The 23270-nt window shown below is 38.0% G+C and overlaps 1 protein-coding gene across 1 annotated transcript; it reads left to right on the top strand.

The window, feature by feature from the left end:
* Positions 1–4632: 4632 nt before the first annotated feature.
* Positions 4633–22386, top strand: LOC127639137 (solute carrier organic anion transporter family member 1C1-like). Its single transcript, XM_052121000.1, has 15 exons — positions 4633–4744; positions 5174–5294; positions 6372–6513; positions 9252–9384; positions 11106–11212; positions 11309–11461; positions 12422–12520; positions 13000–13200; positions 13835–13999; positions 14097–14292; positions 14666–14831; positions 15508–15692; positions 18998–19062; positions 21776–21893; positions 21984–22386. The coding sequence occupies exons 2-15, from the start codon at positions 5187–5189 to the stop codon at positions 22207–22209; spliced, it is 2064 nt and encodes a 687-aa protein (XP_051976960.1). The 5' UTR covers positions 4633–4744; positions 5174–5186; the 3' UTR covers positions 22210–22386.
* The last annotated feature ends 884 nt before the right edge of the window (positions 22387–23270 follow it).

Raw genomic sequence — 23270 nt, 5'->3', positions numbered from 1 at the left:
ATTATGCAAGCATATATGTAACACCAAAACATAATTTAAATATTACGCTTACGCTGTATTAACAATAATTGGAGCAGGGTTAAAAAAATAAATTCATGCAGAAATTGCGGTTACACTTTATTTGAATGTGTCCTTGTTACAGTGTAATTACAAAAGTAATTACTGATTATTACTAATTAACAACATGTACTTAATAGAGGTTTAGGGTAAGGGTTTGGTTTAGGGTTAGTTGCTTGTAATTACGCATAACTGACTGTTAATACTGTAGTAAATACATGTAACGTGTAACAAGGACACATTAAAATAAAGTGTTACTGAAATTGCTAGTAAATATAACTACTATAACTAACTATTTAAAAAAAATAAAGCTAAACACAATTCTTTGTGGCAAATTTCTCAAGAAAAGGTTAGTTTGCAGTACATTTTACTCACTTTGTTTGTGCATTTTACACATGCAGTGTTGCAGTGAATTAAGCAATGCTTTTAGAAGTGTACTGTCATTTCAATCATTTTTTATCATACATAGTCATGAACCACATGACACACAGAATCCTTCCACAATGAAGTTTAATGCATGACATGTAGTGAAGTGATATGATAGGTGTGGGTGAGAAACAGATTCATATTTAGCTCTCTTTACTCTAAATTCTTTGCTCAGTCAATCTCCACTTCAGTTTAACTTTACCATTCTTCTTCTTGTTTTTTTTTTTTATCACATTCTTCATGCATATCGGGAAGAGAGTTTTTGATAAAAAATTACTTAAAAATAGACTTTAGAATTATTTGATCATTTATATGATGATAATAATATGTGATGTGATCTCCCATTCACTGCTGTCAAAGTTTACCCTGCAATCGTTTACTTCGGCGTTCCAAACCCGGAATGTGAAAAAGGACTGTTTCTCACACACACACCTATCATATCATGTCTGAACACATGGCTTTAACCACTGGAGTCATATGGATTACTTTTATTCTCCTTTAATGTGGATTTTGGAACATAAAACTTTTTGCTCCCATTCCCTTGCATTGTATGGACCTCATTAATTATTCAAGCAGGGTGCATGCTGGGAACACCAGCTTTGGAAAGTTAAGTAAAATATACTTGTTTTATTTACATGTGAAAATTACTCAAACTAGCAAATAAATATGACAAGGTTTTCTACTTTAGGATTAATACTTGATGACACATTGTAAAGATAACAAACAATCATAAATAATATTTACTAGAGCATCATTTTTTACATGTTTGAATTGCTAATATTTTCTACTACATTTACTTCACCACATAATCACTTGTGTGTGTACACCAGTGTTTTTATAGTAAGTTATTGATACCCATTTTTTATAAGTAAATGTGCAATTATTCCTTTTGTTAGATTAACTGATATTGCTAAGTGCAGATGTGCTATATTTAGTCCACGCTTTTTGAGCAGTTTGCATGCAACATGTAAAACTAAACAGAACTGAGTACTTGAGGATGGGCCTTTCATCTTGTTTCTTATGGTGATATCACTCCATTATATCATTGGAGAGGAGTGCTCCACACCAGAGAAATAATATCTCTTCATAATATCCTCTGATTAGCACTGTCAGCAGCTGGTCATTCGGCCAGTATACTGGACACATTTGGCATATGCCAGCAGTTCTGATGTTAGGCCAACCTCTGCGTGTTTCTACACAACTCATAGAATACAGTATATTGATTGGGCATCCACCCAACAAGAAAAACAGAATTATTGCATTTTGCTTTTTTTAATACAGAAACCAATTAAAATGATTCAGAACACCTAATTTCTTGGAAATAATACACATTGAACAGATATGTCCTGCCCCATAGTCATTTGTTCAGCCAATGTTTCTACATTGTTCTGGTTGGCCGTTAAAAACCAACAGAACAATGATTTAAAAAGCGCCACAGAGCCATAGCGCTGGGATAGAAGAAAGTAATGTTAAGGTGCCGTCACATCACATACAGTGCATCCGGAAAGTATTCACAGCTCTTCACTTTTTCCACATTTTGTTATGTTACAGCCTTATTCCAAAATTTATTAAATTCATTATTTTCCTCTAGATTCTACAAACAATACCCCATAATGACAATGTGAAAGAAGATTGTTTGAAATCTTTGCAAAATTATTAAAAATAAAAAACGAAAACATGTACATAAGTATTCACATCCTTTGCCATGACACTCAAAATTGAGCACAGGTGCATCCTGTTTCCACTGATCATCCTTGAGATGTTTCTACAACTTGATTGGAGTCCACCTGAGGTAAATTCAGTTGATTGGACATGATTTGCAAAGGCACACACCTGTCTATATAAGGTCCCACAGTTATCAGTGTATGTCAGAGCACAAACCAAGCCATGAAGTCCAAGGAATTGTCTGTAGACCTCCAAGACAGGATTGTATCGAGGCACAGATCTGGGGAAGGGTACAGAAAAATTTCTGCAGCACTGAAGGTCCCAATGAGCACAGTGGCCTCCATCATCTGTAAATGGAAGAAGTTTGGAAGCACCAGGACTCTTCCCAGAGCTGGCCGGCCAGCCAAACTGAGCAATCGGTGGAGAAGGGCCTTAGTCAGGGAGGTGACCAAGAACCCGATGGTCACTCTGACAGAGCTCTAGCGTTTCTATGTGGAGAGAGGAGAACCTTCCAGAAGAACAACCATCTCTGCAGCACTCCACCAATAAGGCCTGTATGGTAGAGTGGCCAGACGGAAGCCACTCATCAGTAAAAGGCACATGACAGCCCACCTAGAGTTTGCCAAAAGGCACCTGAAGGACTCTCAGACCATGAGAAACTAAATTCTCTGGTCTGATGAAATAAAGATTGAACTCTTTGGCCTGAATGGCAAGTGTCATGTCATCAAACACAAATATACTTGAGGCTGTAATTGGTGCCAAAGGTGCTTCAACACAGTATTGAGCAAAGGCTGTGAATACTTATGTACATGTGATTTTTTTTCGTTTTTTGTTTTTAATAAATTTTCAAAGATTTCAAACACACTTCTTTCATGTTGTCATTATGGGGTACTGTTTGTAGAATTTTGAGGAAAATAATGAATTTAATACATTTTGGAATAAGGCTGTAACATAACAAAATGTGGAAAAAGTGAAGCGCTATGAGTACTTTCCGGATGCACTGTACCTTTACATGGCAAAATACTGTCAACTCAATGGGAATATGCGTGATCATGAATTTCGTGTGATGTACTTCATTCTACGATGTACTGTAGAATTTCTCCTCACAGATTTTGCATAGTTCAAGTTTGGTGAACTTTTACTGGCGAAATTGCCACATTGACCAACAGGAAGTTGTTTGGTTTGAAAGTGACCTCTGTATGGGTGGTGCTTTGTACACAGCTGCACTGAATATTAACAATGCCATTGGAAGGTATGTGTCACCACACCTTAACTTTGAAACAACTGCATTCAGTTATTAGCAATGCTTGCTAGGGTTGATAAGTTGTGAGTTACAGATTTAAAATAACCCCTCCTCCTTTGGACCCTAGCCATACAGTATATGGGCTCTTTTTAGTGTAGCCAATCGCATTTCAAAGCCTTGGCAACCATCAACAATACCCTAGCATCATGGCAGTGGGTATTTTGTCTGGGCAAGCACCATCCAGATTTGCTGAATAAAATAAACAAATCTAGTTTTTGAATTGAAATTCATATGTTAAAGAATTATTCAAGTGCCTGGAAGGAGGGGATGTTTAAAAATTCAAATTTCCTAATCTGGCAACCATGTGACACTTGAAGCAAGAGCTCATTATACCTGATATTAATCTCTATGCCATTGTGTATGTACGTGTAATCAATCCTAATTATTACCTTAAGTATTAAGTATTAAGGGCAGTGCAGTGGAAGGCTGTGAATGCTGTATTCAGCCCATGTGTCAATACCTGATTGAAAACGAGAGATCTGACCTTAATTGACTCATATCATCAACAAGAGTAGTTGAGATAATGAAGTGGATGTGTTAAACAACATAAGTGCCAATTTAATTATCAGACAGGTCACAGATTATTAGCCTTGATTGTAACATTTCACTGAGCAACAGGACCAGGGTGAACGGTGATGAACATTTCAGTTGTAAAACCTATGTCTGTAAACTACATAAATTCTTATTTCTCTGTAAAAAATATATGTTTATGAAACAGATATTTTCCAACTTTAAACTCTGTATGGATGAGTCACTTCAGAGCCATTGTAAAATGCCAGAATTACCTCTAAAGACATCAAAAATGCAGCAAACCTGTTTAGGACAAGACAACTGCTCCTTTTAACGTGATTGTTTTCATCATTGCTACATAAATATGATGTGTCACAATGCTGGATGCAATACATAATATATAGTGTAGATATCAACTGATAAAATAACTGATAAATCATGACGTGTTACAGAGTTACTCATGCCATGACATACGAGTTTGGTCACCATGCGTATGGGTCACACATAATCAATTCACCTCATTAATATATAAGAATGATATATTATTATTACAAGTGTGCCACTTGATGTCAAATGGATCCTGCTTTGGGCCCCTGACCTTTCCCAACTTGAGTGGCCCTGATCTTTAAAGGATTATTGATCAATGCTAGTTAATGGTTAGTGCTGATCTGTTCGATGGCTGTTGGGTAAATATGAAGTCCTCCAGTATGTTTTGGAGAACCCTCTTTTGGCCATTTCTCAACTGTCTCTTTATGTGAATACAGCTAAAACTCAACTGGACACGTGAGTATTTGAATTATGTGAAATAAAGTTATCGCAATGTCTGTAATGTACGTGTAACCTATTTGATTCCTATCTATTTAGTCTTGTCGGTTGTTGACAGGCTGGACTGCACTTTTGTAACATAGTCTGTAATAAACAGGAGAGGACAACACTTTAGTCTTACATAGGTATAAAGTATAAATTTAGAATGATTTATTAATAGAGATATGTTTTGCATTGTATGCTATGTTTTTACATACTGTACTATGCAATGTAACAAAAGTGGTAACACGCATTTATCTTAAGGTGCCATTTCTACTTAATCTGAATTAGTCACATTGTTATTATTATTATTATTATTATTATTATTTACTATCTTTTTTACTTTACATTTATTACATCTATTTATTCTATGTATTATATATTTGACTTTTTCCAATTTTTTTGTAGATAAACTTTCAGCATGACAGCAGAGAGCAGGCCAGAGGGGTTCACTGATCCCCAGCCAATGGAGTATTCAGACATTAATCAGAAAAAGGCTCAAACCAAATGCTGCTCTCTGAATCTAAAGGCAAGACACATAAAAGCATATGGCTCATCTTTATAACAACCTCTGAAACATTGATACATGTGTATGTTTAAGAGTAGAAAAGTATTTTTTACTATTAAATAAAATATAATACTAATTGTAAATTACATATCATAATAAAGTACTGATTGTAGGCTACAATTTGAAATATAACAATAGCTCGGTTCTTTTTCAATGTGAGACACAATTGTATTAAATGTAGTCTGTACCCAATGTAGGCTTTTCACTTCAGTTATTGTAGAATTGTAAAATAATAATAATACAAATTCTAATAATTTTGATAGGCACTACTGTATTTTACCATAAAGTCCATAGAGGCTCAGGGAGATATTTGTACTATTGCTGAATATTTATGTAGAGTCAGTGGCCCTCAAACATATTTGGACATTAAGTCACACTTTAAAATATCTGAATCTCATTGAATTAGATACCAAATATCCAACCAAGTGGAATCTGCAAACAAATTATGCTAGACCAACTGGAACCAAGGTTATCGTTATTGGATGTATGAAACCCCCATGTCATTGCACAACCACATGCTGTTTCAAGTAGATCACAAATGTAAAAAATTTATGAATCATTACACAGCTCATCACATAAAGACCGTTTATAGTTAACACATCTGTCAAGCTCTAAAATGCACCATAAAGGTGTTCTGAAGTCATAAACTACCTTTGTGTGAGGAACAGACATACATTTAAGTGGTTATTTTCTAATAATGTTCCCTTCCACCAAAGCTTATATACTGTATAACTCACATTCAAGAATTATGTGTCACATTCCGTTACTGCAAATGTGAGAACCAGTGCTATTTTGGCATTAATGATGTCAACATGCAGTTTTGTAGTTTTTTTTTTTAATTAAGACATATACGTAAGCTATATATGAGATTTGGTGAATACAGCATACTGTTCGCTTACAGGTTTGGAATGACATGAGGTAGTAAATGATGACCAAATTTTCGATTATGGGTTATTATTTTAAATCTGAGATCTTCTTTAAATATTTTAACTCTTCTTAATGTATTCTCTTCCTCTCTTCTGCCCTTGTATTGGAAAGATTTTCATTGGAGTGCTCGCCTTCTCTTTTTTCTCCAAATCCCTGACGGGTAGTTACACCAAAAGCACAATCACTCAGATTGAGAGACGGTTTGAGATCCCGAGCTCAACAGTTGGCATCATCGATGGCAGCTTTGAAATGGGTGAGTTGAGATTTGTCGAGGGTTCATTCTGAAAGTAACACACATTAGATGAGCAGTTGTCAGACAACTGATGCTGTAATGTGAGTGAATTACTGTTCAAACTATCTAAATAAAGTTCTGAGAGTGTTGATTGATTGATGATTTGAGGTAAAACTTCTGTCAAACTCGTTATTGTGCCATAAAGCAACACATTCCATGAAATAACTAAGAATTTATCCTTGAACAAAATACCCAGAATGTTTCTTTCAGTATGTGCTTACCTTGATGCCATTGTTAAACCTGTATGTTATTTTATCCTTGGAACACAAAAGGATAATTTTTGTAGAACCTTCAAGTAGAGCTTTTATTTATAAATCAACACTTTAGTCAAGTCAAGTGGTTTTTATTGTCGTTTCAACCATATACAGTTAGTACAGTACACAGCAAAACAAGACAACGTTCCTCCAGGACCATGGTGCTACATAAAAACAACAAAGGACCAACACAGGACCACATGAGACAACACAACGAAATAAAATACCTATATAAAATACCTATATATACCTATATAAAGGGTATATATTGACCGGATGACATGGATATGAATACGTAGGTGTACAGGTGTACCTAATAAAGTGGTCACTGAGTGTGTATATAGAGTCCATATGACTTGTGTGCTATTTTTTTATATAGCTCTATTTTATATTTTAGTCAGGGGGGTGGAAGACCCAAGGGCAGTGAGTTCAGTCATTAGCAGGTTTATTGAGAACAGCACACAACAGTAGGAGAACACCTGAGACTGGTTTGGAGTGGTGATTGCCAGGGCAGAGTAGGGAGCTGTGGAGGGGAAGAACTGCAGGAGTAATAATAAATTCAATGACACTGGAAAGATTTATAGATAAACTCTGCCCAGGTAAGCTGCTGGCACCACAAGGAGAGGTTCTGAGAAGCCAGACAATGGAGTATGTGCTTGGGATCCTGATTGATCCACTCTATAACCAGAAGAAAGACTAACCGAGGCCTCAAGATTCCTGAAAAACACCACATCTATCATGAGGCCTTGAAAGTTGAAAACATAGTTTTCAAAAGCGTCCACCATCTCCGCAACTGAAGGGAGCTTGGGAACAATATAAAGTGGCTACCTTTGAGTACCAGTCCACCACTGTAAGAGCAACAGTGTTGCCCAGGGATGAAGGCAGCCCTATAACAAATTCCAAGCCAATGTGAGACCATGGTCTCGAATGCAATTGTAATGGTTAGAGAAGGTGGGGTTCCGGTTAGAGGACTTGTTGACAGTACGGTATGTCACACACCATAGATGGCCACCGCTGCCGAATGAAGGCTATGGTGCACCTAACTTCCAGATGGCAAACAACCTTGGAGGCTTGACCCCACTGGAACCAAGTGGACAGACCAAAAATCACGGAATGAAAAGTAGGTGCACAAGGCATCCCTCCGGATCTGTCACCAACTGCAGTGCCCACTGTATCTGTGACTTGATTTCCCAAACAACATATTCAGGAACTGTTTTAGACAGTAGGATGGTATCTGGGGGAATGGGGCCATCAAACATGTATGCTCAAAGCGTCTGGTACAAGGTGGTAAAATGTAACTGCACAAAGAAGAATGTCCAACGGGCCTGCCTGCAGTTCATCCTTTGACAGTACTCCAAGATCTGGTGATCGGTTCAGATCACAAAGGGCTCCTTTGAACCCTCCAGCCAGTGATGCCACTCCGCCAAAGCTAGCCTAAAATCCAGCAGCTTACAGTTGTCAATGTCATTGTTCCACTCTACCTGTTTCAAACAATGGGAGAAGAAGGGACAGTGACACCTTCCCATCCTTGGGGGACCACTGGGAAAGAACCGTTCAAGCACCAACCTCTGATTCATCAGCCTCCACCACAAACTGATGAGATGTGTCAGGAGTATCAAGAATGAGAGTTGTAGTAAAACAAGCTTTAAGACTCACAAAAGCAGACTGGGCCTGGCAGGACCAAAACAAAAAAAATTGGATTTAATGGAGTTCAGACTCAGATCAGAGGCATAGCTTCAAGGCTGTAGATCTTTATAAAATGCCTATAGAAATGATACCCCCCACCCCACCCACACACACACACACACACACACACACAGTTTTACTATAGCAATGACTTGTAAATTAATTTTAACATTTTAACCTTTACATTGCATAACCAATTGCATTTACAAACTTGTTTGTGTGTGCAAGGTAGGTCAACTAATAGAGTGTTGCACTTGCGATTCAAAGGGTTTGAGTTCTAAAGAGCACAACTTCACGTGTGAGCCAAAGCTCAACACATCACAACATGTTGTGGTTGCTTCAGCAATTGTGCTTTTCATTACACATATGCATTTATGACACCATATGTGTAGTTTTCATTTAAGGTTTGGGGTAGGGATGTCTTTGTTTTTTTGTTTTATTTTTTTAACTCAATAGAGCATTCATCTTTCATCTGTTTTTCATGTCACATTTGCTTTGTATTACAATATAATTTAGGATTATTGTAGAGATCTACATTTTGTTGATTTAAAACAGGATTAACCATTAACCTTAAAAAAAAATCTCATCTGCTTGGGAGAAAACTTAACTTGCTTTTAGCATCACAGAGTGGACAACTCACTTCCCAACTGTCTCATTACATGCAAGAAGCCACGTATTATCATTTTGTTAAAAATATAGCCACAGTCAGATAATTATTATGAGATCAGACTGAAATATTGACAGTGAAGTTTGTTGCAGGTAATCTGTTGGTTATTACTGTGGTAAGCTACTTTGGCGCTAAGTTTCACAGGCCCAAGATCATTGGAGCAGGAGCCCTGCTGATGGCTGCCGGAACGCTGTTAATGGCACTACCACACTTCTTGATGGGCCAGTGAGTAACATTCATACTTGGGATATGCCCAAAGCGCAATGTTAAATTCATGACCTGAAGTGATGATTTCAAGTCAGAGCCCATCTATCCATCTTTTAAAGTTGACTACATTTACATTCACATCAGGATTATGGAAATTATCTGGTTAAAACTTTATTCAGAAAAAAAAAGTTAAAGTAAAAGTTAAAATGCTCCATAACGGTTTAAATACTCCACAGAGTATTCATGTATTAAGAATATTCCTCCTTAGGTAAAACAAAGAAACTGAAACATGCCCCGTCTTTTTTCCCCCTTTTCTTTAAACTGTGCTACCTCTGGTAAGGCGCTATATAAATGTTACATTATTATTATTATTATTATTTAACTAAATAATGGTGTCTTATTGTAAAAATTCCTGATAGATTTATGGGACTTTCACCTGTTTGTAGGCTATATTGATTTATTTTAATTTATTTTAATGTTTAACTTTGTATTTATTATTCACTGAAAATGTGTGCTTGACATTTCATATTTTTCTTGACACCTCCTGCCTTCACAATAATGTTGTTATACATGAACAGACAAAAAAAAGATTCATGCAGATATTAATATCAGAAATACCAGGAGAAACCAACGTCAACATATTCCACAGTTAATAAAGCATACAAATTCCACTTCATCTGGTAAGAAAAAATTATAATTATTATTATTATTATTATTATTATTATTATTATTATTATTATTATTAGGCCATTATTACAACAAGGCATATTCAAGCCTATTTTCTTAATAGTAACATTTAAAAATTGGCATTTCATTTAGTAAGCCCCGCCCACACCCGGTTCTATCCAAATACAGAGACAGATACAGATACAGAAAATGGCTTCGCTGCACACCCCTAGGTCATTCTGAAACTCAATAAACTGTTCTGGGTTCAATACAAGTGATGCTTTATGGACAGCATCTGTAAAATGACAATAATTTCGACTCACATTTCAGTTTATAAAAACACATATAAATAAACGTTTACATGAATGCACTTACAAATGAAGTCTATTGGGCAAATGTTAAAATGCACTGTAACGTAATTTAGATGGAAAGGAGGAGGCGAGAACCGGCTTGATAATATAAATAATATTTTAATAATAAACTTAAATGACAGACATGTCCGTAAATGATCTCTCTCTCGTCGCACCACTGCCCGCAATCGGCCTTTATCCCTCTCGGAGGCTTGATTAGCCTGATAAGGGACCAGGTGTGTATAATCACGACCCGGCCCCGCCCTCCGCCCTGCCACATGCACAATTTAAAATAAATTGCCATATGACTAGTGTAATAAAATTGTTTACTAACTTTGTCTGTGAAAAGTACCTAATATTTCAACTCCTGACATGACTATATAAAGCCGAAGTTACTGTTCCATTATCCACACAATAATCCTAGAAAGGAACTGTTTAGAGAAAAACCCGAAACTCTTAATTTTCACAGTAATGCATTATCAGAAGTACATCCTTCTAGAAAAGTAGTTCCACTGCTAAAAGGATGATTAGGCTAATGACTGACTGAAATGATTATTTTTTTTAATCAATGGCCAATTCCAATACTGATGTCTACAGACCAGGATGGCTGATAAATGCTGATAAACATAAAAAATTTAACAAAAACAATTCAGATATACACAAAATTTCTACAGTGTGTGTGTGTGTGTGTGTGTGTGTGTGTGTGTGTGTGATTTCTGACAGGTACAAGTACGAGACAATTGCTGCCCGCACTAATGATGCTAATAATTTCACTTGGAGATCCCCCTGTTCACCCAACACACTGAATGTCTTTCAACAGCCTTTTTCTGGTAATGCTTGTGGCTGTGTGTGGGAATACATATTTGTGTACCTGTGCTAATACTTTTAAAATGCAGTCTGTTGCAAAATAACACTGTGTTTTTTAGGGTGTCAGAAAGAGGAGGAGGAAGGCTCGCCTATGTGGGTCATTCTGCTAGCAGGGAACATTATTCGTGGGATTGGAGAAGCCACCATTGCCCCTCTGGGAATATCATTCATAGATGACTATGCACGCCCAGAAAACTCTGCTTTTTACATTGGTGAGAAAATAATTAAGGTAAATATTGTGCTGTTCCTGGCTGTGTGTTCCAGAGGATCTCGATATTAGAAACAAGCAGCTGAAGTTAATTTTTAATAATGTAACTATTTATTACAGTCTGATTTTAACAGATTAAGCAGCACTTTTTTAAGCACAGATTGGTTTTGTTTTGTTGTTGTTTTTTCTTCTCCTCCCAATTTCTCCACAATTTGGCATGCCCAATTCCCAATGCATTCTAGGTCCTCGTGGTGGCATAATGACTCACCTCAATCCGGGTGGCGGAGGACGAATAGTTTCCTCCGCATCTGAGACCGTCAATCCACGCATCTTATCACTTGGCTTGTTGAACATGTTACCATGGAGACCTAGCGTGTGTGGAGGCTTCACGCTATTCTCCACGGCATCTGTGCACAACTCACCACATGCCCCACCGTGAGCGAGAATCATATTATACGAGAAGGTTAACCCAACATGACTCTACCCACCCTAGCAACCGGGCCAAATGGTTGCTTAGGAAGCCTGATTGTATTCACTCAGCACACCTGGATTGCAGGTGTGGTAGTCAGCAACTTTACTTGCTGAGCTACCCAGGCCCCAGCACAGATTTTTTTTAAATATGTCTCATTGTAATGCAGACTCTGCAAAGAGATTGTCATTGATGAATGAGGCAGTTGAAAACTATTGAATCTGTCAGAAATCATGCAGCTTACAGAAAAGTGTTGTTGCTTATTTGACACGTTAAGAGGGTCTTTAAATAAAAGCCTAAAAACACAGCAGCATACTAGGTCTGTTTAATTCTAAGAGTCAGATAGAGAGAGGAAATGGTCATAAAAACTTGCATCAAGATATATATATATATATATGATGCCTCACATCACGCTAGATTACCAATGTTCTTTGTGTTATTCATGTTTGAAAATGGTCAGTTTTTTCTTTCTCTTCCATGGCAATTGTTCTGTAGGGTGTCTGCACACAGTCGGAGTGATCGGGCCACTGTTTGGTTACTCGCTTGGATCTCTGTGTGCTAGTATTTATGTGGACATTGGCTTAGTGAACCAAGGTGAGTTTGGGCAGTGTTTAGAGATTTGTATTTGTAATAATAGCCAAATTATAATTTTAGTCACTAACAAAGCATACCAAAAAGCACCACTGCATAAGCATAGATTTGTGAACCTGTGCCAAAAAATTGCTATGTTACTTATACACCAGGGTTGTATGGTATACTTTGAAGCTAATTCTTTGATGTTAATAGCATTAACATGATAATCAGTCTGTACCGTAGAATATATCAAAGTATTAAACATATCAAAAAGTATTTGATATATCAAAGAATATATCATCTAATAACATCCCAGTACTTTTTTATTAGGTAATAATGTCCCATTCGATATAATCTGTTACAATATAAAGATTAAAGGCTGTTGTTGAATATAACTATGCACAATGGTTATTAAACATACAGTTTGTTTGTATTTTTACATGTACTGTATATTTTGTATATTTCTCTCTCTATATATATGTTACTATCTCATTCATCAGAGAGTGTTACCATCACCCCTCAGGACTCTCGTTGGGTTGGGGCGTGGTGGTTGGGTTTTGTGGTTGCGGGCGGTCTGACCTTTCTTGCTGCTTTGCCTTTCTGGTTTCTGCCAAGAGCTCTACCTGAAAACCCCCAAATACCTGAAATAGACCCCCCTTCAAACCAACACCAACACACAGGCATTACAGAAATAGCTAAAGGTATGACAACCTTACACAGAAAGCACGGATTAGATATCATCCATCCATCCATCCATCCATCTATCCATCCATCGTCAACCGCTTATCCTGTGTACAGGGTCGCAGGGGGGCTGGAGCCTATCCCAGCTAACATTGGGCGAAAGGCGGGGAACACCCTGGACAGGCCGCCAGTCCATCGATATCTGGATTAGATATCATTCAAGCCTAATTAAATCGTATTAACTGAGTTTATGCGGATGGTTTATGCTTGAGTGATTGTCTTGCAATATACATAGTCTAAGAATCTAAGTCAAATACAGTGAATAACGTACTTAGTATGCTTTGGTTAAATCATAACATGCTATCTTGTGATATATTCACAGCTAAAGGCCATTGTTAGGCACCAGAGGCACTATGCACAACTAAATATCAGAGTAACGTTAAACGGAACCCTACAAATCAACTAAATAGTTACGGAAGCCTCCAACCAGGAGGAATAAAAAATAAATAAACTGATTGAATGACATACAGTAAATATCTCATGTTTGCATGACAGATTTAAGTCATTTGGACACATATGTTGATGTTGAAATTTACATTTGTTTACATTCGTCATATGTTAATTTGAGGATAACACTATTTGCTTTTATTGCAGATTTTTGGCCATCTCTGAAATGTTTGTTCACGAACAAGATTTATTTTCTGTACTTGATTTCCAATGTTGTGATGTTCAACGCCTTCGTCATAGTTATAACATACACACCAAAGTACTTGGAACAACAGTTTGGACAAAGCACATCCAAGACCAACTTTCTCATAGGTGACAGCAATACTGAGGCCACAAAATATCTGCATTATAACATCTGTGATAGACTGACGAGAAGTTTTGTTGTTGTTGTTGTTGTTGTTGTATGCAGGAGTTGCTACTATGCCATCCGTGGCTCTGGGTATCTTTCTGAGTGGTGTGATAATGAAGAGATTTAAATTGGGTCTGCTGGGAGCTGCTCGAGTGGCGTTCTTCACCTCTGTCGCTGGATTGCTTTGCACACTGCCTAACTTTGGTCTCAGCTGCGATAATCTGGATGTTGCTGGGGTCACAGTGCCCTTTCAAGGGTGCCTTTATCTCTTTTTATTTTCATTATACATATCATGATATTTCAGCATTTAGCATTAAGTAGTGGTCACATTACTAAAGTATTAGACCAACTTGGTGACATCACTAAATGCATTGAAAAAAAAAAATCTTAATCAGTTTTACCTAAACAGTCATTCAAATGTACTTTAAGAGCACAAATTGCATAAGTTATTTAGACTTGTTTTCAATTAATATATCTTGAATTGAAGGTTTATTTGTCTTTTTCTTTTTTTAAGCTTAAATCTAATCCAAATTTTGTAAGAATTATGCTTAAAACAAGAAACATACAATTGCCAGTGGGCTAAGAAAAATCAAAACTTATTTCTATTCTGTATGATATTTTTGTGGCAGATCCAACGAAGTTCAGAATATAGGTAGCAGTTTATTGTCTTCCTGCAATGCAGAATGTAAGTGTCCTGACACTCAATGGGACCCAGTGTGTGGACAGAATGGAGTCACCTATATCTCTCCCTGCTATGCTGGCTGCAATTCCACCATTGGCAACGGTCTAAATATGGTGAACAATAGCCCATTCACTCTTGACCTCAAATACTCCATATGATATACCAGACTGATCTTATAGTGAAATCGGAAACATCAGGTCGACTTTTCTTTAGTTAATTTCTTTACCGAAATTCGAAACACTTCTCCAGTGGTCAAAGCGGTAAAGATTCATGGGCATATGGGCATGTATGAGCTCAATTTTCTGTGTTAAATATCCATCGAAGGGGCCAAAAGCAAGATGTGAACCGAGTTGTTTCCCACACTGCTGATGAAACGTGCTTCCGGTTGCGCCTCAGGGTAAGGTAACCATCCCGGAGCCAATGTGTCTGATAGGAGATAATGATGAGAAGTCTGATTAATTTCCATGAACCGTTTATATCAAATGGATTGTTTCAGTGAACCCGTTCAAAGAACTGATTCATTAGTTATTTTACATTGTCACATAATGACATCATCATTAGCATAAACAGATTTTTGTGAAAGATCTAATTCTATGTGGTGGCATATTTGCAGTCCATTAACACAAGAAAACTTGGCCAAACAGAATTGTACAAATAATGGTGATGCCCTATGCTCCATTTGTTGACCAAACAGTTATACTGGGAACTTATAGCTAATGTTTTAGTTTATTTTTTGTTGTACTTACTGTATTTGGTGTTTTTTTTTTGTGTGTGTGTTTGTCTCCTTAGACTTTTCACAGTTGTACCTGTATCCAGAGCTCAGGTTTGAGTGAGGGGAACTCCTCTGCAGTGCTTGGACAGTGTTCACGAGAGAGAAGTTGCTCTAGAATGTTCTACATCTTTCTGGCACTGCAGTCTCTGAGCTTCTTTGTGTACTGTCTGGGCAGCACCCCTCTCTTCATCATATCACTGAGGTTCTGTTTAATAATTTTCCATTATACTATCATCATGCAATAGTTAAACTTTTTTGCTTTGTTTTATAGTACACTGTTGCCACAAACTCTCTCCAATTCTCCACTAATTATTTTCACATGCAAATGAGCTTGCTATTCGTCGCATATGTTTGCCAGAGGTTTGCTGCTATTCACAGGTAGTGGTGAACTTGCAGCAAACCTTTGGCAACAATGAAGAGTTTGCTGCAAAGTTAATTTGCATATGAAAATTAATGAGTGTTGAATTTGCAGCAAGTTTGTAACGGTAGATTGTTTGTAAGGGATAACTTTCCATCATAGAGTATTACCATCATGTGATGGATAAACATATTTTGTCTTAACTTTCTCCAAATTGTATTCTTAGAGGCTGAGGCCAGATATTACTTTTGAACATAGATTTCAATTTTTTTTAGGGACTATGTGAAAGGTGCTTGCTCATCCAAAACTTGCTGCCACAACTAGGGCTATTCAGTTGCTAGGGTGTTTTGTTTGGTTTCTAGAATTGGTTGCTAGGGTGTTTTGTTTGTTGCTTATTATTTGTTTTTTTAAGATTATATTCACCTTTATTGTCATTGTGCAAAATACAAGTACAGAGCCAGTGAAATGCAGTTAGCATTTAACCAGAAGTGCAAAAAGCAATATGTATATATATATATATGTATGTAAAATATGGGGTATTTAATTTATTTTTAACAATGCAAAGTTATGAGATGGAGAAGCAGAAACCAGCTCAATGTAAATGTCTATGAATACAGTACAAGGAGCAAATGAAGAAGTATAAAACTGAAGGTGCATTGTACAGACTGAAGAATAAATATGTAAATATATTTATATGGCCGGTGACCATAACAGTGCAAGTGGCATCAGGAGGTAGAAGTTATGTGCAAAGAAACGTGCAAGGGAATGTGCAAAAACATAAAAAAATTAATAAAATAAATAAAAGTATGTAGTTCGAGTGGGATTTAGTGTTCAGCGCCTGAGTTTAGAGTTCAGTAGGCTGACAGACGAGGGAAAGAAATTGTTCCTGAGTCTTCTAGTGCAACAGCGAAGACTCTTATAGCGTCTTCCATATGGGAGAGGAGTAAACAGACCGTGGTTGGGGTGAGAGGTGTCTTTGATAATGCTTCTCACCCTTCTTAGGCAGCATTTGTTGTGAATGTCTTTGATGGAGGGTAGCTGAACACCAGTGATGTATCGGGCAGTTTCACCACTTGATGGAGTGCCTTCTGGTCTGAGACAGTGCAGTTGCCATACCACATTTTTAGGATGCAGGTGTTCAGCAGGATGTGGGGGAACAGGTGAGGAAGTAAAGGCGCTGTTGCACCTTTTTGATCAGAGTGGAGGTGTTGTAGGTCCAGGAAAGATCCTCAGAGATATGGACACCCAGGAACTTGAAGCTTGTCGCACGCTCCACTTCGTCCCCATCAATGTAGATGGGAGTGTGTGTGTGGCCCTTCCTAGTCCGCAGGTAGTCCACAATCAGTTGTTGGCACACCACACTGCCAGGTGCTGTACCTCTTCCCTGTAGGCCATCTCATCGTCGCCGCTGATCAGGCCTACACCCGTGGTGTCATCTGCAAACGTGATTATGGAGTTGGAGCTATGCAGAGGTATGCAGTCGAGGGTGAAGAGAGAGTAGAGGATTGGACTCAGCACACAGCCCTGTGGAGCACCAGTGTTCAAAGTGAGGGTGGAGGATTTGTGGTTGCTGATCCTAACAGACTGTGGTTTGGTAGTGAGAAAGTCCAAGGTCCAGTTGTAGAGGGAGGAGCTGATGCCAAAATCAGTGAGCTTGGAGATCAGCTTGGATGGGATCACAGTATTGAAGGCAGAACTGAAATCAATAAATAGCATCCTGACATAAGTGTTGTTTTTGTCCAAGTGAGTCAGGGTGGGGTGAAGGGCTGAGGCGATAGCATCCTCAGTTGACCTGTTGGGTTTGTAGGCGAACTGATCTGGGTCCAGTTTTGGGGGCAGGCATGTTTTCAGGTGGAGAGGACCAGCCTCTCAAAATACTTTGCTATGAGAGCAACCCTGTGATTGGTGGCCAACCCGCTTATTAAAATATTTAATAGGGGATATCTGTATTACTGACCTTTTAGATTTTCTCTCCACATGTGAATGGGCTATCATCGTGTTTTTTGGACACGTCTTTTAGGATTTCACAACAAACATTTGATCTTGGCAATCACCTCCCCACTCGTGTTCTCCTTCGCCATCCCATCATTCATTTTCACTATATGCCAGTTGACGTAAGAGGAAAGAGACGAGACACTAGCATGTAGTTAAGTCAAGCTTTACCGCAAGTTTTACTCAATAATAGGAAGCGTGAAAACAGAAAGTGAAAGTAACCTTCGCACTGGAGATCGAACATTACCAAGTGCTGCTAGATTTTAAATTAGTATATTCTTTCTGGTTATATCAGATATTACATCTTTCCTTCATTCCATTAGTGTTTAACACTGTTTAACACGTGGTGAATATTTGCAATAAGGTCTGTTAACAGGTGTTTTGCCCTTGATGGATCATTAGTGGAGCGCTCTTGGAGTGACGCTCCGATTTTTTTAAAACATACTCTGCAAACATACTCTGGTGTGACTTCATCGGGAGACACATCTTGAGTTTTCATCGCATTTGTACTGTTTGTACTGTGCTACTATACAGAAAATAAGGTGTTTGTATACTGTCCAGAGACCAGTTTCCTTAAGAGATCCATTCATCCAAAAACATTTTCGGTTTAATTACGTTTTTGGATGCGGACACAATTTGTATAAGACAACCCTAACAAAATGTGTTGTTTCTATTGATTTGTGTATGCAATAACATCAGAAGAAATGTTTTTTATACTAAATGACATCACTATGGGAGTTACATTTGTGAGTGTGAATGCAAGATGGTAAAGGTCTCCACAGGTGTCCTGTTCCTCTTAAGAGTTCTCATCTAAAAAGTTACAAAGGGAAATGTACTAGGTAGGTTGGAAAGGGTTTTATGATTTTCTGATTCCAAGATTTGTCTTTGGTCTCTCCCTGAGTCCTTTGTCAATTTACTTGATGAAAATCATGTGTTAACACCTAGAAAAAGTTATAACACTCCTTCCACCACCAAGTTTCAACAGGAATCCATAGCAAAAATAGTGAATGAATCTGCAGAGGTTTATTGCTATAGGGATTTTGGACTGTTCAAATTGAAGTATAAGTAATAGTAAACTAATGAATACTTAACAAGCATGCAAATAATAGTCATTATATGCATAATATGAAGTGTTTGATAAGCACTTATTCTTTCAGGAGTGTGGACCCCAAGCTAAAGTCTCTCTCAGTGGGCATGTTTCTGCTTGTTTTACGAGTGTTTGGTGAGTACACTAAATCACACTATTATCTGTATACTGATAATAAACATTTACAGACTGCTGTAAATACTTCAAGTTAAATGTGCATTTTGTTTACATTTATATTTAATACTTTCTCTGTCCTTCGATCACACTAATGAGAGCCATTTCCCAAAATTAATGAAAATACTGCATTGGTGGCCCCATCTCTGGATCAGAGATACTGAGCAAATCATGCCAATGGAAAAGGGGAAATCTATTGGACCTGATGGCGTTACACCCCTGGAGTCATAATGGATCTGAGGGCATCTTGCATTGTGGCATAGTTCATAAGCTTTCCCTCTATGCAGATTTACTTTTAGTTTTCATCTCCAACCCAGTTTCAATCCCTACTCAGTCTTGACCATTCTTGATAAATTCAGTCAACAATTTGGTATATCAGGGTATAAAACTGAATTTTTGTTTGTTCCAGGGCAAAGAAACTCCTCCAATCCATATCTCCTTTTAAAATAGCATCTAGCAAATTTAAATACTTGGGGTTTTTCTTTACTCATTTTCAGCCATATCTATCAGAGATGGATAGATGGGGTGTAGCATAGTGGAGACTCTGAGAGTGAGTGTGTAGATCCAAATGCAGTTCATTAACGAAAAGGTAAAATACAAATCAGAGCAAGGTTCCGATCAGACAAAAACTAGAACATAAACTCATACTGAATACACCCAGCAAAGGACAAGAGCTGATAAAGAACTCAGGTGAGCACAGGGATTAGATACACAAGGAACTAAAGAGAAAACAAGAAACACCTGCAACTAACAAGCACAAGAACCAATAAACAAAGAAAAAGAAAAAAACTACAAAACACATAAACAAACTTAAGAAAATATCCCCAAGACCAGGGGATCCAGATGGATCTGGAGACCATGGAGGTTTGGGTGGAACAGTAGACCACAGGGGCTTGGACGGAGCAGGAGACCACTAGAGATCCAATGGGAGGCCAGAACAGCAGGGTGGACCAGGTGTAGCAACAGGAGACCACTGGGGATCCAGAGTGGACACTCGAAACCATGGGGAATCAGGAGCGGACGCTCAAGTCCACAGGGGTTCAGGAGCAGATGCTGGAGACCACGGAGGATCAGGAGCAGATGCTGGAGATCATGGGGGATCAAGATGATGGCCAGAAGACTAGGGTGGACTAGATGGATTCTCAGGAGACCAGATTGGATGGCCAGGAGACCATGGTCAGGGCAGCCAGCAACATAAAGGGTGTGGTCACCTTTGTCCTAGGCCTGGGCTTGGACAAAGCCCACTGAAAGGCTGTTCTATATTGTAGAGTGCATCCAAACGCAGTCAGCAGGAGATGTGATTATAAACACTCAGACAGTGTGCAACAGCCATCGGGTAGCACACGTTGCTGGATGACTGTTGAACAACTGACAGATCCCCACCTTCCACGTTGGACAGAAGTTGAGACCACAGAGGCAGTGACCACTGAAGATGAGACCAACAGGACCATGAGGTAGGGACCACTGGGGTTGAGACCAGCGGAACAACCGAAGTAGGGACCACCAAAGTTGAGACCACCAGGACTGCCTATGTGACTTCCGCCACCTCTGGGTTAGCAGCTATAGAGGGAGTAGAGGCCTCCTCCTCTTCTTGGAAGACACAGGCTGAGGCAAGTCAGGCATGGAATCAGGCATGGAATCAGACAGCTCACCCACTGTAAGCTCGGATCACTCTAAATACATGGCAATGTCAATAAACAGTGACCATCCCACTCTGCCACCTGGCATATAGGACCAGATGGGCTCTTCCAGACCATGCCTAAAAATGCCTTTATCACTACCTCATCCCATTTCACAAGATTGGAAAGCTCACAGAGTCAGCCACATAGTCCTCTATGGGGAAAAGCTCATTGATGGAGGCAAATGTGAGGGTATGGATCCAAATGCAGTTTATTAAAGAAAAGGTCAAAATCAAGTCAAGACTCAGACGAGACAAATTAAGAACAACAACTCGCACTAAATGAATCCAGGAATGGACAAGAACTGACAAAGCACACAGGGGAAGGCAGGGATTAAATACACATGGTACTAATGAGAAAACAAGAAACAGCTGGAACTAATAAGCACGAAAACCAATGAACACAATGAAAATAACAGCACAACCCATAAGCAAACGAAAGACAAGAAGTGAGCAATAGATATACATTGCGACCCTTAGTGGTCACCAGGGTAACCCTCCCATTATCACTTAAGAGCCATGTATATTGGCTAACACACACGGACAGGGGCAGATTCTATTTTTTCTTTTGGTTAAGAGAGTGTAGGGCTGTCACAGCGACAAGTGTGGTGTTTCAAACACCTATTTCAATTATATCTGTCACAATAAGCAAGTCATTCATGGGTTGAAGGGTGTTAAGACAAAATGTAAAAAAAAAAAAAAATTATGAAAAAGTTATCTGGCATGTCAATTTCTGGCTCAACCAATAAGTTTGTGTTGGGACTACCTGTTTGTCCAACCAATGGTAGATCGGGGAGTGTTTGTGAAACCTTTTTGGAAGCAATCATTATTTTTGCAATCTCTGTGTTTGTTGTTGCTAGTAGTACAGAACTGACTTAACTTTTTTTTTAGCTAGTTTAGCCCTTAAACTATTTCACAGAACTCTTTTATCTTAGATGCCATATGCATTATGATCTGGCACAGCATTGCTTTTATTCTAATTTTATTTTGTTAAAGGTGGTATCCCTGCTCCTATTTATTTCGGTGCTCTTATTGACTCTACCTGTCTGAAATGGGGCAGTAAGAAATGTGGTGGAAGAGGAGCATGCAGAATGTATGACATACAGACATTAAGGTGAGCAAAACTGGACAAATTTAGATTGTCATCCTATAGATGTCTCCTACTGATGTAACCCTTAAACAATGTATCATTTACGCCTGTCAGGTTCTTGTTTCTGGGGCTGATTGGCTGTCTGCGAGTGCTTGGCTATGCTCTCTTCTGGATAGCAATCATACAAATTAAAAGAAAATTGCAGATTGATAAACAAGTGTCCATGAACATAGAACTGCTGAAACCTGTGCTGTGTGATGCAAAACCACAAAAGGCACTCAACGAATGTTCTGCTGAGGAACATGACGAGGTCCAGAAACCTCTGAAAGAGTTTTTATGAAGACTCAAAGATGTATATAGTCTATTCCCATGGCTTTTTAATGAAAAATGTGTTATTCAAAATACAATAATGTTATTTGTTTTGTTTTGTGTTTTTATTTTTCTGTTGAGATCTGTTGCTATTGAAATTCACAAACACAGAATAAAGGTATTTTTAACAATGGTTGTTTTGCTTTGCTTTGATGTGCATTGCTTTGTGTTTCTAGAGATCTGATGCTTTTAAAATTGTTTGGTTTTGTGTCCATGTTTGTTTGCGATCTTTTGTTTTGAGATCTGATGCTGTTGAAATATAAAACATAAAATATAGGCCTTTTAATGTTTTTTTTTTATTTTATTTTTTTGTTCTGTTGCTGTTGAGATTCACAAACATAAAAAATAGGTATTTTTATAGGTATTAAGTATTTTAAGTATATAAAAATAACAATTACCAATTAAACAGCTGTTTAATAATAAATGTACCTATTAATGCATATAATATAAAAAAAAAAATAAATAAATAAACTGTATTATAATTATTATAATTCTTTCTTTAATGCATAACAGCCCAGGCGAGTCTACATGACTGTATGAAATCGTATGAATAGCAGAGGAGGCTGGCAGCATAATGCCTCCTCTCATTAGAAAACTGACCAATCAGAATGGATATTTAAATGAAGCAACATCATTTGTTTCCATAATAAAGAGTCAGAAAAAGGCTAAATGGAGGCTAAATGAAAATCAGTATCAAATGTAACTTTTAAAGCCAATCAGCTGTAGCTTGTATAAGTATCATGCTAACCCGCCATCAATCCTGCTTATGATTAATGCAATACGACAGGTAAAGGAAGACTTTCAAATTTAGCCAAAAATAATGATTAAAGCCAAATTGTTGCTATTGATTGTTTGGAGCAAATCAAGAACTATCAAATTTGCCTGTCCTTTGATAAGTCTACTAGCCCCTCTGCTGTGCCACTGCAACCTGTTATATTGCAATCCATGCTATATTGTGTCTGGCAATGGAGTTTGCTTCATTTCTGAAATACAAAGACATTGAACACACACGTACATTTCACTGTACATGAA

The sequence above is a fragment of the Xyrauchen texanus genome, chromosome 47 (assembly GCF_025860055.1).
Source record: "Xyrauchen texanus isolate HMW12.3.18 chromosome 47, RBS_HiC_50CHRs, whole genome shotgun sequence".
Classification (NCBI taxonomy): Eukaryota; Metazoa; Chordata; class Actinopteri; order Cypriniformes; family Catostomidae; genus Xyrauchen; species Xyrauchen texanus.
This window is presented reverse-complemented; position numbering and strand designations above follow the sequence as displayed.